Consider the following 15575-nt stretch of genomic DNA (forward strand, 5'->3'; position numbering starts at 1 on the left):
TTCGCGCTATAGTTAATTTGGTATAAGGAGTTAGAAAGTTCTTAATTCTGTACATAGAACATAGTTTCTTATTAACTGTCTTAATAGTTTGAGTAATGTGAACATCAAATTTAAGCTTGTGATCAATAGTAACACCTAGTAGTTTAGTGTTGGTGACAGGTTCAATGATGGTGCCATTAATGGATTGAACATGAAAGATCTTATTATTAGAATGAGGCGGGTATTGGCCTGAGGGGATTCCTGCGGTGGGGAAGATTAGAAGTAGCTTAGTTTTTATGGGATTCAGTATGAGTTTCCGTTCCGAAAACCATTTTTCAACTGCCGCGAAGCAGTGTTGGGTGGCTATTTGGAGATTATGGAGGGAGACATCAGAACAAATCAGGGTGGAGTCATCTGCATATTGGATGCAGGTGGCTTTGGGGATGACTGAGTGGAGGTCGTTTATGAATACAGAGAAGAGAAGGGGACCAAGTATAGAGCCTTGGGGAACTCCTATGGTATTTGGTAGCAAGAGGGATAGTTTGCTTTGCCACTGGACAGCTTGTTGTCTACCAGAAAGGTAAACATCAAACCACCGTAGGGCTAGGTTATCAAGGTGAAGGGATTTAAGGGTGTGGAGCAATAGTTGGTGATTGACCATGTCAAAGGCTTTTGACAAGTCAAGAAAGAGAGCAGAAGTTATACATTTGTTGTTCCTATTGTTATTTACTGAATCCACAAAGGAAAGGAGGGCAGTGGTAGTGCTATGATGGGGGCGAAACCCATGTTGGGTTTTAGAGAGAAGATTGTTAAGGGTGAGGTAGTGTAGGAGTTGCTTGTGAGCACACCTTTCCATAATTTTTGCTATGGGTGACAAAATTGCTATAGGTCTATAGTTCGAAGTTTCTGTAGAGCGGCCTCCTTTGTGAAGTGGGATGACATATGATATTTTCCAGATTGAGGGGATGGTGGCCTCTGTAATGGTTCTATTAATCAGGATTGAGATGGGATATGCTATAACATCAGCTGCTAATTGTAGGTATTCGGCTGGGAGACGATCAGCCGATAGGGTGGATGGTTTGAGTTTCTTTAATAGAGTTCTAATATAGGAGGTGGATATAGGTTGAAGACTAAAGGCAGGTAGATTTTTGCCAATAGTACTGGCTAAGGAGGTGGAAGTAGTAGGTAACTGACTGGCTAGTGCCTGAATGGTCTCAGTGAAGAAAGAGTTAAATGAGTTAGCTATTACTTCAGGATCTTTACCTATAAGTTTTTCAGGGGTAGTTGATTTCCCAGAATAACGAAGGTTATTAAAACATGCCCAAAACTTCTTTGGGTTATTTTGGTGTTTGTCCTGGAGATGACAGAAGTAATTCTTTTTATCCCGGGTAGTATCTGTTTTTGTAGAATTTCTGAGCTGCTGAAATTTGATGTGATCTAGGGGTTCTTTGGTGGTACGCCATTTTAACCAGGCCTGGTCTCTGAGCTTAATTTTAGATCTGGTGTCTTCAGTTAGCCAAGGTGCAGTTTGGACTTTGGCTCTGATGGATCGGTTGGGTGCATGAGAGTCCAGTATATTTAGGAATGTATCATTAAAGTATGTAACACTCTCATCAATGGGGAGTGTTTTTAGCATGGACCAGTTACAGGATTTAAGTTCTGCTAGGAATTGTTCAAGAACAAATTTCTTCTTGTTTCTAACTACTTTATATATGGGAAGGTTTGTTCGCATCAATTTATGCTTTATGATGAAGGTGGTAAGGTGGTCACTAAGATCATTGGGGAGGGTACCCGTGGTATAATTAGGTGTGTCTTTATTTGTAAGAATCCAGTCGATAATACTTTCTTTTTGTTGAGAGTTACCTATTCTTGTGGGAGATATTATATTTTGGGAGAAACCATATAGGTTGATGGGCAGGGGATTCATCTGGTCAGAGTATTGGGACCAGTCAAGGTTAAAGTCTCCTAGGACAATAGTTTCCTGGGGGTAGTTTGAGGTAAGCCAGCTTAGTATGAGCTCCACGGTTTCTAAATTTTTCCCTGGTGGGATATAGACTACAATTAGATTGATACACTTTTGGTTATTTAGGCATATTTTTAGGGCAATTAGTTCGATATTAGAGACCTTGGGGGGTTGTGTTGGGTTCATAATGATATTCAGTGTATTTTTAAACATTACTGCTATACCGCCACCTTTTTTTTTCTCTCGATCAACCCTAAGTATATTGTAGCTAGGTGGAAGAATTTCTTCATCCTTAGTGGATGGTTTGAGCCATGTTTCAGATAGACACATGATGTCTGGGAGATGTGTGGCTATCATAGCGTGTAGATTATGTATCTTGTTATTTATACTTCTTAGGTTAAGATGGAAGATGAGGAGAGAGCTAGAGGATCTATGAGTTAACATAGGGGTGACGGGGTCTAAGACTGTGGATGGGCCTGGGTTAGGGTGAATATCTCCATCTTTAGTAATACTTGCTTTCAGGTGGTCTAAGAGACGTAGTAGTTTACTAAGTATCTTCAGACTAGATTTTGTAATGGTTACTTTAGGATAATGTTGGGTGAGATACATACTTTTGGGGCGTGATGTTGTCGTGGGGCAGTTAGAAGGAGAGATTAGATTCAAGGGAGGAGTTAGATGATTACTGGTGTGACCATTTGGGAAGTGAATACCCAGTAGGGTTTGGTTCTCATACCATGATAAGAGATAAGGAATCAGTAGGAGAAAAACTAGTGGTGGGATGATAGAGTTCATTATTTTGCCGGTCTGGTAGTCAAGGCTGATTGATTTTATATGTGGGGTTAGGAGGGCCAGCTAGTTAATTGGTAATTAGCTAGAATTATGGGAGGAGATAGGCTAACCGCAGGGGGGCTATGATTGGTTCAGGGGTTGAGTGGGATGGGATTATGACCTAATAAATGTGGATATAGCGGGGGCGGGTGGGATATGGGGGCAGGGTGGGGAGCGGAGCGAGCCCAAGCGTAGCGAGGGCGAAGCGGAGCGGGGATACACCAGTCAGGAGTTTGCAGGGTCCTAAAGTCCAGCTACCTGTAAGTAGAGAATACAGCTGTTGTGCAGTGTTATCTTTTAAAAACTTAGCACCTAATTTTGTGTAGTCTTGGTATACTTAGGCTAGGTTTGTCTGCAACTTCATTGGCTTAACAATACCTAACTTTAGGAATAAAAGTAGTGGATTTTAAGTAACTTGTTAGGAATAAGTGAACGATATGTAGTATTACTTCCATTTTGTTAACCACACCTATTTAACTACTAATACTGCAGTTCAGCTCCAGTGCAAGCCAACACTTGACCGTGGCAAATATTTGTTTAGTCTTGCTCTCATTATCTGTCTGTATTCTTACATTTGATTTTCTATAAACAGCATACCAAAACCAAACCGTGCAAAGCACAGCAACAAAACAAAAGTTGTGCTAAATGTTCTAGCCACTTAACACCTCAGATAAAAATCAAAAGACGAAAAATGTCAGGTTTAAATAGAACCCATAAAATCCAGTGTCCAATGACACAAATAATTCAATTAATTAGAAATATATATGCATTTAATTCTAAGTGCCCGGTTTTGTAATAGAACACTCTACCTCCTACCATACAGATCTACATAATTTATAATTTCGTTCATGTTGAGGAAACTGCTTCTGATGGATGCTTCATGCAGATTTAATGCACAGCTGGTACACTGTGTCTTGTGGTTATGTTGCAATGAGCCAGAGCTCTGTTTTGGCTGTGTTACCTGCATGTAAAACACTTCTTCTTTTTCTTTTTTCGGCTTTTCCCGGTTAGGGGTCGCCACAGCGGATCACCTTGTCTGCTCATGATTTGCAGTGGAGTTTTACGGTGTTGAGTTGCCAGCCCAGCACCCAACCTTCCACAAAAGACACACACACGCACACACTGACACCTAGAGCCAATTTAGAGCTCTGGCTCATTGCTTGGGCGATACCTTGTGGGAGTACTAGACATTATAGCCACATGTATGGGCCTGCTGAACACACACTGCTTGAGTGGTTTGTAACAGACACCAGGAAGTTGTGTGGCAGCAAGCTGCACTGTGTTGAGCTCATGGAGGTGCTGAGAGATCACACCACAGTAATTGAGAGGGTAGGCTGCTGCAAAGGACCTGATACTGTCCCACTTCTTACCACTCAGCTCTCACTGTACAGAGAGCAAATGAGCCGATCGGGTTCCCTGAGCAGGAATAAATGGGCTGTAGGACTCTCACCTCCAACAGAGCAAATGGGCTAATTGAGTATGGGTAGAGTGGACAACGGGTAGGTCTAGCAAAAATAACGATGATTCATGACTGCTGAGTACAGAATAGTGCATCAGCAGGGTGCGTCAACCTACATCACATGCCACTTGCATGCAGTAAATCTTTGACACTAAAAAAATACATGATTATTATCCTGACTATCTGTTGGCTTCTTCCCTTAATTCCCTATACTTTCACCGTGCTAAGTATGTTCAGGTGACACTTTCTCCAGACATTCTAAAAGTCCTTGAGCCTCACTACTCTCAGTGGCCATTTTATAGCTTATAGGTTCTGATCATTAACACTTATAGGTTCTGATCATTACCCCATAGTATTATGATGGTCCACTTAGTCCTTCTCCCTCCTGTGAGAACATTTTTTATAGGGTGTTGTTCTACCATGTTGTTCCTTCTTTACTGATTTCCAGTACCTTGAGTAATATACCACCCACTGCAAGCATTTGATTCTCAGTCTACTGTCCTATTCTTGCTTGCTGTTTTGGACATTTGAATGGTCGAATCCTTTATCCTGTGATGTTATCAATTACTAATCAAAATCTCAATATATAAAGGATCAACAACACTGAGCACTGAACTGGAGCAGATTTTTGTTGTGGTTGGTGATTGATTCATTGGATTGGTTTATTTATTTTTAGTTGCAGTATTGTGCAGTAAGTTATGTAAAGTGTTCTGGAATGACAAATCACTGAGCTTCCTTCTCATGAAATAATATAGCTGCACCAGGAGGATACCACTAAAGTAGACTACAGTATCAATGCTTTATATAGTCTTGAAATTGGGAAGAACTTTGATGTAAGATTTAGGAGTAGTTTTCTGTACGATGATGACTTTAAAATACACTTTTTGTTGTTCTGCTGCTGTTGTTCAGTTCATATCCCAGTTTGAGGAAGAAACTTAGTGCCAACTTACTTGCCCTCGAAATTAATAGTTGGCTGATCCTGACTTGGGGAACACTAAACTTCACATTTGCACAGCAGCAAGGTCAGGGGATTTGCATGTTCTCCTTTAATGACTGTCTGAGCAAGAATTGGGCCTGCACATTTGAAGATTCTTTGTGCATCCATTTGAGTGTTTAGTTATGTCCTGCTTAGGTAGTGACAGCAATTAAAATAGTACCATTTTATTTTTACAGGTTGCAATTCAGGGAACTTTGCTGGTGGTTCAAATATGCCTAATTTGTAATTCCTCTATTTTGTTATGAGCGTGCTATTTATTTATTTTTTTTATGTGCAAGACTGGTCCCCTTCGTAGGTTTGGAATTCCAGATAGTTGTATAATACAAACTGAAATAGTTCAGAAGTATTAAATCTAGTGCCATTCCCTTTGACCTGCTATTCTTGTATACACATGGACACATCATAAAATCTTAATTTTAAATTTTTCTTTTACTTAGGTACTTTGGTGACCCTTTTACTTCCAAGTAACCATCCTGCCAGTCGACTCTCATTTCCTAACTGATGTCTTCATGTTCTTGTGAAGGCTGTTTCTCTTTTTCATGGGGAGGTATTCAATTTTTAGTGCCCAGTCTTGGGACGGTCAATGATGGTATGTCAGTGGTCATATTGCAGTTCGTATTGATCTGAAGTAGTTACTTCATTTGCTCTGCAACCTGTGGGTATCGGATCCGATCTCGGATCTGAGCCGGCAGCTTTCCAAGCTACAAGATCCGAGCTCCTAGCTCCTCCCCCCTACCCGTAATCCCCTGCTATGTGCTACATTACCCCAGATCGTTTTTTGCCGCGGCTGAAGCAGCTACTTTTGAAGAGCTCCTTGGCTTTTGGTGAGATTGAACCTTTTTCTTCTTGTAAAAAAAAAAAAAAAAAAAACTTTCTTGTGTGAGTGTTTAGTTTTCTTGGGTTAGTTAGCGAAAGTGTAGTTAGGTACCTTTGTTCCCCCCTTTCTAACTAGTTTGTTTCTGTTAGTTCCCGCCTTTCACCCTCCCCCCTCTTATTGTTTGGTGTGAGTGGTGTTATGGCTGAAGGGCCTAAGGCGGTGTTCTCAAAGTGTACTGAGTGTGGCCATAAGCTTTCGCCGGCTGATGGCCACACTCAGTGCGTTTTATGCTTGGGGGTGGCCCATTTGTCATCGGCCTGCACAATCTGCACGGCCTTTAATCCCTGAGCTATTAGGGACAGGAAGAACAAGCTGATCCTGGCAGGATTGTTGCCTCAGGAATCAGCTTCTTCTTCCTCCCCCTCTCAGGCACAGGCTGTCTCCACAGCCCTCGTGCCTTCTGGGCCCCGACTCAACCTGGGACTCAACCTCCCTCTTTGGGTTTGAGTTCGGGGGATTCAGGTACCTCCACTACGGTGGAAAAAAGGCATAAAGACAAGGGACATAAGTCCCACAAAAGGCGGGCTGAGACTCAACCCTCAGCCCCTCCGTCTAAGCTGACTAAGTCTCCCTCGAGGGGCTACGGATCCTCCCCCTCTCGGCTCCGTTCACCTCGTTTTTCTCCGGAGCTGGAGGAGGAGGATCGGTCTCCCTCGAGGTCGTCGAGGCGACCCTCGCAGCCCGCCTCGACGACTTCTTCAAGATCAACAAGAAGCCTCACTGAAGCAGATATGGATTGGATGATGCGCCGATTCATCCAGACCCAAATGCAGATGGGGTACTCTTGCCCCCCCCCCCGGGGGGGAGTGTGACCCCCATATTTGCTCCGATTACTGTTTCTCCGACCCGTTTTCGGGTCTCGGAGTTATCGGATCCGGGCCCTTTCGGAACCGGGGATTCGTCGGCGCCAATGGCTCCGGTCGCTTCGACGCCAACTGTGCCTTCGAGTCTGTCGGATCCGAGCTCTCGGGGCCGAGGGCTGAGCATCAGATCCGGGGGAGGTGGTGTGTCTTCGGCTCCATTGGGTTCGGAGCACACCTCTCTCTCGGCTCCGGCTGCATCGGCTCCGACCCTGATCCCTACCTCGGAGCTGAGGAGGTTGCTCCTAGATCCTGGCGAGAGTAGCTCTCCTTCGGCTTTTGAGGTTGTGGAGAGGGTACTGTCGAGGACCTCCAGGTCCCCGGTCCGGGTGTCGGATCCTCCCGTACCCCCGCTGCATGTGGGTCTATCCTCAATCATCCGACAATCGGGACAGCCTGCCCAAGCCCCCCAGTTGGTTCCCTTAGAGGAACAGGACCCCGTTGACGAGCCCTCTTCGGACAGTCCCACCGAGGAGGTCCCTCGAAAACGTCGGTGCAAGAGGAGGCACCTGGACTCCCCCGAGTCCGTCACGACCGACACAGATTTAGATGAAGGGGAGGGTTCCCCAAGGTCAGCTCCCGAGGATGTCTCCTTCGGAGACATCATGGAAATGTTGCGTATTAGAGGGGGGTGGTCTGCCCAAAAACCTTCTGCAGATGAATCCGTGTTCCTGTATGCGTTTGAGGCAGGCCCTTCTACCTCCTGGGTGTCCCCCCCCGGCTGACCCCCTGGTAGACCTCATTACTACCAGGGCGTGGAAGGAGCCCGACACCGTGGAGCCTATCCCGAAGCGACCCGACAAGATCCATAGCCCCCCAGTGGATAGATTGTCTTGGGCCAAGGGAACACCAGTGGATGCCATGCTGGTGGCGGCTGCCACCAAGAGAGAACTCGCACAGGAGAGCTCTTCGGTTCACCCGCCAGATAAGGAATCTCGAGCACTGGACCGCATTGGGAAGCGGATGTTTAGTTCAGCGACCTTTTCCGTAAGGGCGCTTAACTACATGGCACATACCATTAGGCTGCAACGAGATTTAATTAAGGAATACGCTGCAGCCCCCCCGGAGTCCATGTCGGTCGAGGACAAAAAAGTTTTCTCGACTCGTATGGCCACTCTAAAGTCCTTCTCTAACAAGTCCATGCGTCTACTCTCCCATGCCACGGAGGGAGCCGCTAGGGCCAGGGGAGCCGGGGTCGTCTTGCGACGTCACTCCTGGCTCCGCCTTTGCGATTTCACGGATCCCTTCAAGGCGTCCTTCGCGAATGCACCCTTTGACGGATCTTCGCTCTTCGGCAAGACCGTTCGCGAGACGCTGCTCCAAAGCGAGAAGGATGGGAAGACGCTGTCTGCCATCGGGGTCCGCTTCTCTAATCCCCAACGATCCTTTTATAGGAATCAGAGGGGACAAAAGAAGCTGTGGTTCTGTAAGTCCCAGCAATCCCATCTGGCTTCGGACCCTTTGTCCTCTAGAGGCAGAGGAGGACAAGGAGGACGCCAGCCCAGAGGCAGAGGGGGACCGCGTAACTTCGGGTCCAGGGAACCTTTCCCGGATAGACCCGCGCAGCAGCCCTGAGGGCTTACCCGGCTGTCCCTCTCTGGAGGCAGTCGGGGGGCGGTTGTCGGAACACCTGTCAAACTGGGAGTCCATTACGACAGATCGATGGGTGCTCCGCATCATATCCAGAGGTTATTCCATCCCCTTCATAAACCACCCTCCCTCGACCAGACACCTCCCGATGTTCCACCCAATCGAAGGGAGGCAGCAGCTTCAGAAATCCTGAAGTTGCTAGAAAAAAGAGCCATCCAGCCCGTCCCCCCAGACCAGTCCGGATTGGGTTATTACTCCAGATTCTTTTTAGTGCCAAAAAAGACGGGGGACCTCAGACCCATTCTAGACCTCTCCGCTTTGAACCTATTCATTCCCAAAGAAAAGTTCCGGATGGTCACCCTCCAATCTATTCTCCCTCTTCTGCGGCAGAACGACTGGATGTGCTCGATAGACCTCAAGGATGCGTACTACCACATCTTGATGGACAGACGATCCAGAAGGTTTCTCTACTTCCGGCTGGGAGCCAGTCATTACCAGTTCAGGGTTCTCCCATTCGGCCTCACCTCAGCCCCCAGGGTGTTCACCAAGGTCATGGCAGTGGTTGCAGCCCACCTGAGACTTCAGGGCATTCAGGTCTTCCCATACCTAGACGACTGGCTCCTTACCGCCACCAACAGGCATCAGCTCTGCCTGGCAAGAGATTATGCTCTGACCCTTGCCCGGAGCTTAGGCATCTCGGTAAACCTCCAGAAATCCTCTCTTTGCCCGTGCAGGTCCTGGAGTTAATAGGGGGCAAGTTAGATACCCGCATTTCTCGAGCAATGCTAACTGCGGACAGGATAAACAGCTTGTCGTGTCAGGTGCTAATTCTTCTTCAAAGCCCGGCCCCGAAGGCGGAATTAGTTCTGAGAGCACTAGGATCTATGGCAGCAGCGATCACTCTCGCCCTTCACGTGCGTTTGCGAATGAGGATTCTGCAGTGGACCCTTCAAGTTCAGTGGTCCCTGATACTCCATCCGTTGAGTACTCCGATTCCCCTAAGCAGAGTTTGCAGGCACTCCCTTCTTTGGTGGCTCCACGCCCCAGAACTAAAGGAAGGGAGGCCTTTTGTTGTCCCTCCCCCCCAAGTCACGCTGACCACGGACGCTTCTCGCCTCGGGTGGGGGGGGCATTGTTCGGGCAGAACCGTCCAAGGCACGTGGACTCCCCTGGAGACCACTTTGCATATCAATGTCCTAGAGATGAGGGCGGTGCTTCTAGCGTTGCAAGCTCTCCACAACCTTCTACCTCTGGGGACTATTGCAATCCAGACAGACAACATGTCAGTGGTCTGGTACATAAACAAGCAAGGAGGAACCAGATCCTACCTACTTTGCCGGGAGGCTATGAGAGTGTGGGAATGGGCGATATCCACCAACCGCTTTCTGGTAGCAACGCACATTCCGGGTCGGTCCAACATTTTGGCGGACAAACTGAGCAGAGTGATTCTCACTCCGTACGAGTGGTCTCTCAATCCATCAGTTGCGAAGCAGATCTTCCGCAAATGGGGTTGGCCTTGCTGCGATCTTTTTGCTTCTCCCTTAAACACAAAATGCAGCGAGTACTTCGCAATACTTCCCCCCGAAGGGGAGAATCCCAGAGACGCTCTAGTCCATGCTTGGCCGTCCTTTCTACTGTATGCCTATCCACCCCTTCCGCTCATAACCAAGTTCATACAGAAAGCCCGTCGGTTGGGGAGCAGAGTTATCCTCATAGCCCTATTCTGGCCTCGCCAGATCTGGTTCCCGTACCTGCGGTCTCGCAGTGTATCTCCGCCATGGATACTGGATCCCATTCCAGACCTGATTTCACATCTGGCGGGATTACAAACCCCGAACCTGGTGAACCTCAAGCTTGCGGCTTGGTTGCTCCAGTTCCACTGATGGCTAGGACTCCCGGTATCTCATCTCCGGTTAAGGCCATTCTAGTCGCAGCACATAAGCCGACTACTAGGAAGATTTACTACAGTAAATGGAAACGCTTCTCTGTCTGGGCCAAAGATAGAGGCCTGGATCCATTTACAGTTCCTATTCCTACTATTCTAGACTTCCTGTCTCTGATATTCAGACAAGGAGCAAGTGCCCCAACAGTTAAGGTGCAATTGGCAGCCATCTCCCATTTCCATGTGGGAGACGGACTAGGATCTTTGGCTTCTACAAAATTATGTAAAACCTTCTTACGGGGCGTTTTCCTCTTGAAGCCTCCGGTGAAAGTGGTGGTGCCTCCATGGGATTTGGCCTTAGTCTTACAAGCCTTGACAGGCCCACCCTTTGAACCCGCGGCTTCGGTTCCATTAAAGTTCTTGTCCTGGAAAACAGCCTTTTTGGTTGCCATTACTTCAGCCAAAAGGGTATCAGAGCTTCAAGCCTTATGTATGAAGCATCCTTATCTCATTTTTCATAAGGATAGAGTGTTCCTCAGGACTAATCCGTCGTTCTTACCTAAGGTGGCTTCGGAGTCAAATATCAATCAATCAATAAACTTACCCATGTTCTTCCCAAACTTTCAGAATAAAGGAGAATACACATTGCATAAATTGGATGTGCACAGACAACTGCGTTTCTACCTGCACAGGACTAAGGATTTTCGCAAATCGGACCAGTTGTTCGTGTCTTTTGCTAAATCAGCCATGGGTAAGGCCATTTCCAAAGTGACTATAGCAAATTGGATTTGTCAATGCATAGTCCACGGTTACTTATCTGCAGGCAAACCGGTTCCTACGGGAATTACTCACTCTACGAGGGCTGTGGCCACCTCTGCAGCCTTCTGGTCTAGGATCCCCTTGGATGACATATGCTCTGCAGCTACCTGGTCCTCTTCACATACATTTATTTCTCATTATAAGTTGGATATGGTATCGAGAGGTAGGGCTTCCTTTGGCTCTGCGGTGCTTCGGAATATCCTTCCATAGGCCGCCCAGGGTTTCTCCCTAGGTAGCTGGGGAACTCTGTCCCACAGGTTGCAGAGCAAATGAAGTAACTACTTCAGATAAAGAAGTTATGTACTCACCAGAACGTTCCATCTGAGTAGGTACTTCATTTGTCTGCAACCGACCCCCCCCCCCTGCCATCCCCCGAACCTTTCGGGATTTCTATCACCAAAGAGATCTTGTTCTGCCTTAGGACAGTTTATCTGGTGTTGCTTCCTCTATCGAAGGTAGGAGTTGTGTAAGAGGCAAAAAATTCGATCTGAGGTAATGTAGCACATAGCAGGGGATTATGGGTAGGGGGAGGAGCTAGGAGTTTGGATCTTGTAGCTTGGAAAGCTGCCGGCTCGGATCCGAGATCGGATCCGATACCCACAGGTTGCAGACAAATGAAGTACCTACTCAGATGGAACGTTATGGTGAGTACATAACTTCTTTTTTTATTAATTTCTTCCTAAAGTGCTTGGATATGTAATGATGAGACTGTGGTGGGCACATGTACCAACATGCAGTTGGACATGTTCTTAAGTGGTTTTCTAAATATACTCTTCACTCATTTGGGAAATAGCCTGGAGTCTTCATCAGAAGGTAAACCTGCTGCAGGTCCCTCCTCCCTCCTCAGGAAGGGCTACTGGATCTTGGCTGCTCATACAGTTCTCTGTGACTGTCCGTTTAGTACCTGGGATGGTAATTCTTGGTTGCTGGCGGTAGAGTTACTTTATTTGTGGACCTACTAACATTAATTGCTGACAGCTTGCAGGCAGTCTGTTTTGCTTATTTTTTACTTATCTGGTGTTTGTATTTTACCCTTTTAAAAAACACTGAACAGAAAAAAGGACTAATATAAACATGAAGATTAAGATGTCGTTTTTCTTTCCTCTTTTTATGTTATAGGTGATTGCTCCAGAGGAAATTATCCATCCCAATGTTGATGAACACTCAGTGATGACATACTTGTCTCAGTTCCCTAAAGCCAAACTCAAACCAGGGGCCCCGCTTAAACCTAAGCTCAACCCTAAGAAAGCCAGAGCTTATGGACCAGGTAAGAATTATAGAATAAAACAATTCTGTGAATATTTTCAGGCTTTTTACTTGGTAACTCTAGATCTAGGTGGTAAAGACTCAGAGTAAAGATAAAAATTGCTCATTGTTGGTTTTGAACTAAGGAGTTCCATCAGTGTGACATGAAGAACAAAATGTTTTGGGGTGAAGAGCATAGATTTTTTTGTAAGGATTTAGAAGAATGTGAGATTCTCTTAGCCATGTTTCAGTGAATGAGAAGGAGTACTTGGTGTAGTCATTAAGTTTTGAGAGGGTTGGGTTAGAGTAATGAGGGTGATGTCATCAGCATATTGTATTATGGTTGTCATACTTGGAAGACAGTGTGAAGTTTAAAAAGATACTGAATAAGAGGAGGCCAAGTACTGAACCCCGTGGGACTCCAGCGAAAACGGGTAGGAAGGGTAAAAGGTTTTGGAGCAATTTTACTTCTCAGAAGTCAAGGCCAATGTCAGTGGTCTCTGGCTGACTAAGTTTGCAGATGATTGCAACTTAGGAGCTGTCATTGAATCTCATACTGAATGCAGCCATGGTGGTGCAGCGGTAGCGTTGTTTCCTCGCAGCAAGAGGTTCTCCCGTTCGATTCTCGGCTGGAGCGCCTTGTGTGTGGAGTCTGCATGTCCTCCCTGCGGTCAAGTGGCGTTCGAAAGACATGCGTAGAATTGGCGTGCCTTCATTGAAGGTTGGGCGTCGAGCTGACACCTCGGCACCCGTAAAAAAATCTACTGCCAGTCATTAGTGGACCGGAGTTCCACTGTGGCGACCCCTAACCGGGAAAAGCCGAAAGAAGAACAATTGAATCTCATACTGACACAAATGTTCTCCAGGAAGGGCTGACACAGACAAATAACTGGTGTCAGAGCCATGGACTAAAACTAAATGCCAGGAAATGCATAACAGTATCCCTTGGGAAGTCATCCATCCCTGGTAACTATAATATTGACAACACACCCCTTGTAGTCAGGGACATAGTAATTAAGCCTTTAATCATTACGTGTCTACAGTGGTGAGGAAATCATTCTATATTGCACAACTTATAAACAAAGGTATGGCATCTAATTCCAAGGAAGTCATTGTTCCACTGTATTTGGCATTCAATTGACCTATCATTGATACACAAGCAGCAAATAAATCCAAACCAGCCCAGAAGTTGAAAATGTTGAAACACAGGTGCCCAGTAGGAAGGTAGCTGGAATAAAGAAGCTGAACCACGACAAAGTAAAATCTTCTTTTTTAATACAAAATGGTGAGCGCTTTCGCAATGGTAACCATTGCTTCATCAAACAGTTCATTCAAACAGCAGCAGCACTTAAATACTTTAATTCATTACTAAAACAACCAATCCTACCACTCAGTTAATTCAACACTCAGCAGTCAATTACTATGGTTACGTTTTGCCCTTAGTTAATTGCTGAAATCAGAAAAACTCTGTTTAAAAACCACATGCACAAAATGTAAAGACAAGAATATGTGGATAAATATAAATAAAATACACAAAAAGTCAATGAATAAATACATATACTTACGTTCCGCATTTAGTAACTATTTATGTGCGTGTATATAAGCATAAAAATATATATAAAAATATATATAAAAGTATAAGCAGTACACGCTCAACAACTTAATACGTATATTCTGCCTAATAAATGCACATATTGTCCACCTAGTAAATACATATGCTTTAATACATACATCTCAACAAATGCTTGTCTTTAGTGATATCTATGCTATAAGCATCTCAAGAAATACTGTCATTTTGACCCAAAGCCCTGCATGTGTTTATTTAGTCTTCTCTTGTTAAAATAGTATTTTTTTTGTTTTTTATTTTATTTATATCCCTGTGCTATAAATAGCATTTTCACAAGCTTTTAAGAAGGTTTCTGTATTATGCGGCAATATTGGTACAAACAGACTGTTTTTCTTAAACTGAACATCCCTTGCCTCATTGCCATTTCCAGATTGTTTCACTGTTACTTTTCTAGTAAATATACGTAGGCATAACAGAAATTCACTAATGTCCATTTTAATCGAAGGTATAAAATTGAAACCTCTGTTTAATAAAGAAGTCTCAGCTGCAGACAGTTCATATTTGGAAATATTCCATATTAACTCTCCTGCCCATACCCCCACATTTTCTTCAAAGTGTAAGTTTGTAACTGACCTGGTGTCTCTTTCCGTTTCTGGCCTCTGTAAATATCCTGTTTCACAGAGTTTCTCCTCCCTACTCCAAGGATACCTACTCTGATGGATAGGACAGTGAATGGTACCCATAGATGTGGAAAATGTACACAGTGCATTTATATAGATGAATCAAGGTTTTCTAAGCACTCTGAAACAGGGCGTCTATGGGAGCTAAGGAATTTTGCTGATTGCAATACTAAGAATGTAGTGTATGTAGCTCACTGCACAATGTTTCCATTTCTATGTTGACAAAACTAACCGTCATCTTAGGGAACGGATAAGGGATCATGTTTACTGCACTAGAAAAGGGCAACTGGTATAGTGCTTTGGCTAAGCATACATTGGATAAGGGGGATGACCATATATTTTTGTTTCAGGTTTTACACATTCAGAATGTCTGCAGTAGGATGGGGACATAGTCAATACTACTGAAAATATGGAAGTAAAATGGATTTTGCATTTAGGAGCACACAGAGGTTTGGCTTTGAATGATAGTGTTCCATTGAAGCCAGTGCTAAAATCTAGAAGGTTAAAATAAAATAAAAAACAAAAATGCTATTTTAACAAGAGAAGACTACATAAACACATGCAGGGCTTTGGGTCAATATGACAGTATTTCTTGAGCTGCTTATAGCATAAATATCACTAAAGACAAGCATTTGTCGAGATGTATGTATTAAAGCATATGTATTTACTAGGTGGACAATATGTGCATTTATTAGGCAGAATATATGTATTAAGTTGTTGAGTGTGTACAGCTTATATTTTATATATATTTTATGCTTATACCCACACACATAAGTGGTTACTAAATGGGGAACATGAGTATATGTATTTATTCATTGACTTTTTATGT

General features: G+C 44.8%; 1 protein-coding gene across 3 annotated transcripts in view; it reads left to right on the plus strand.

Moving 5' to 3' along the window:
* Window positions 1-15575, plus strand: part of FLNB (filamin B) — a 4683119-nt gene that overhangs the window by 2159796 nt on the left and 2507748 nt on the right. For all 3 annotated transcript variants that reach the window (XM_044078790.1, XM_044078788.1, XM_044078789.1), the window contains exon 5: window positions 12374-12521. In XM_044078790.1, coding sequence (XP_043934725.1) covers window positions 12374-12521 — 148 coding nt within the window. The remainder of the gene's footprint in view (window positions 1-12373; window positions 12522-15575) is intronic.

Source organism: Protopterus annectens, chromosome 7.part1, assembly GCF_019279795.1.
Source record: "Protopterus annectens isolate FY-2018-M chromosome 7.part1, PAN1.0, whole genome shotgun sequence".
NCBI classification, from domain to species: Eukaryota; Metazoa; Chordata; order Ceratodontiformes; family Protopteridae; genus Protopterus; species Protopterus annectens.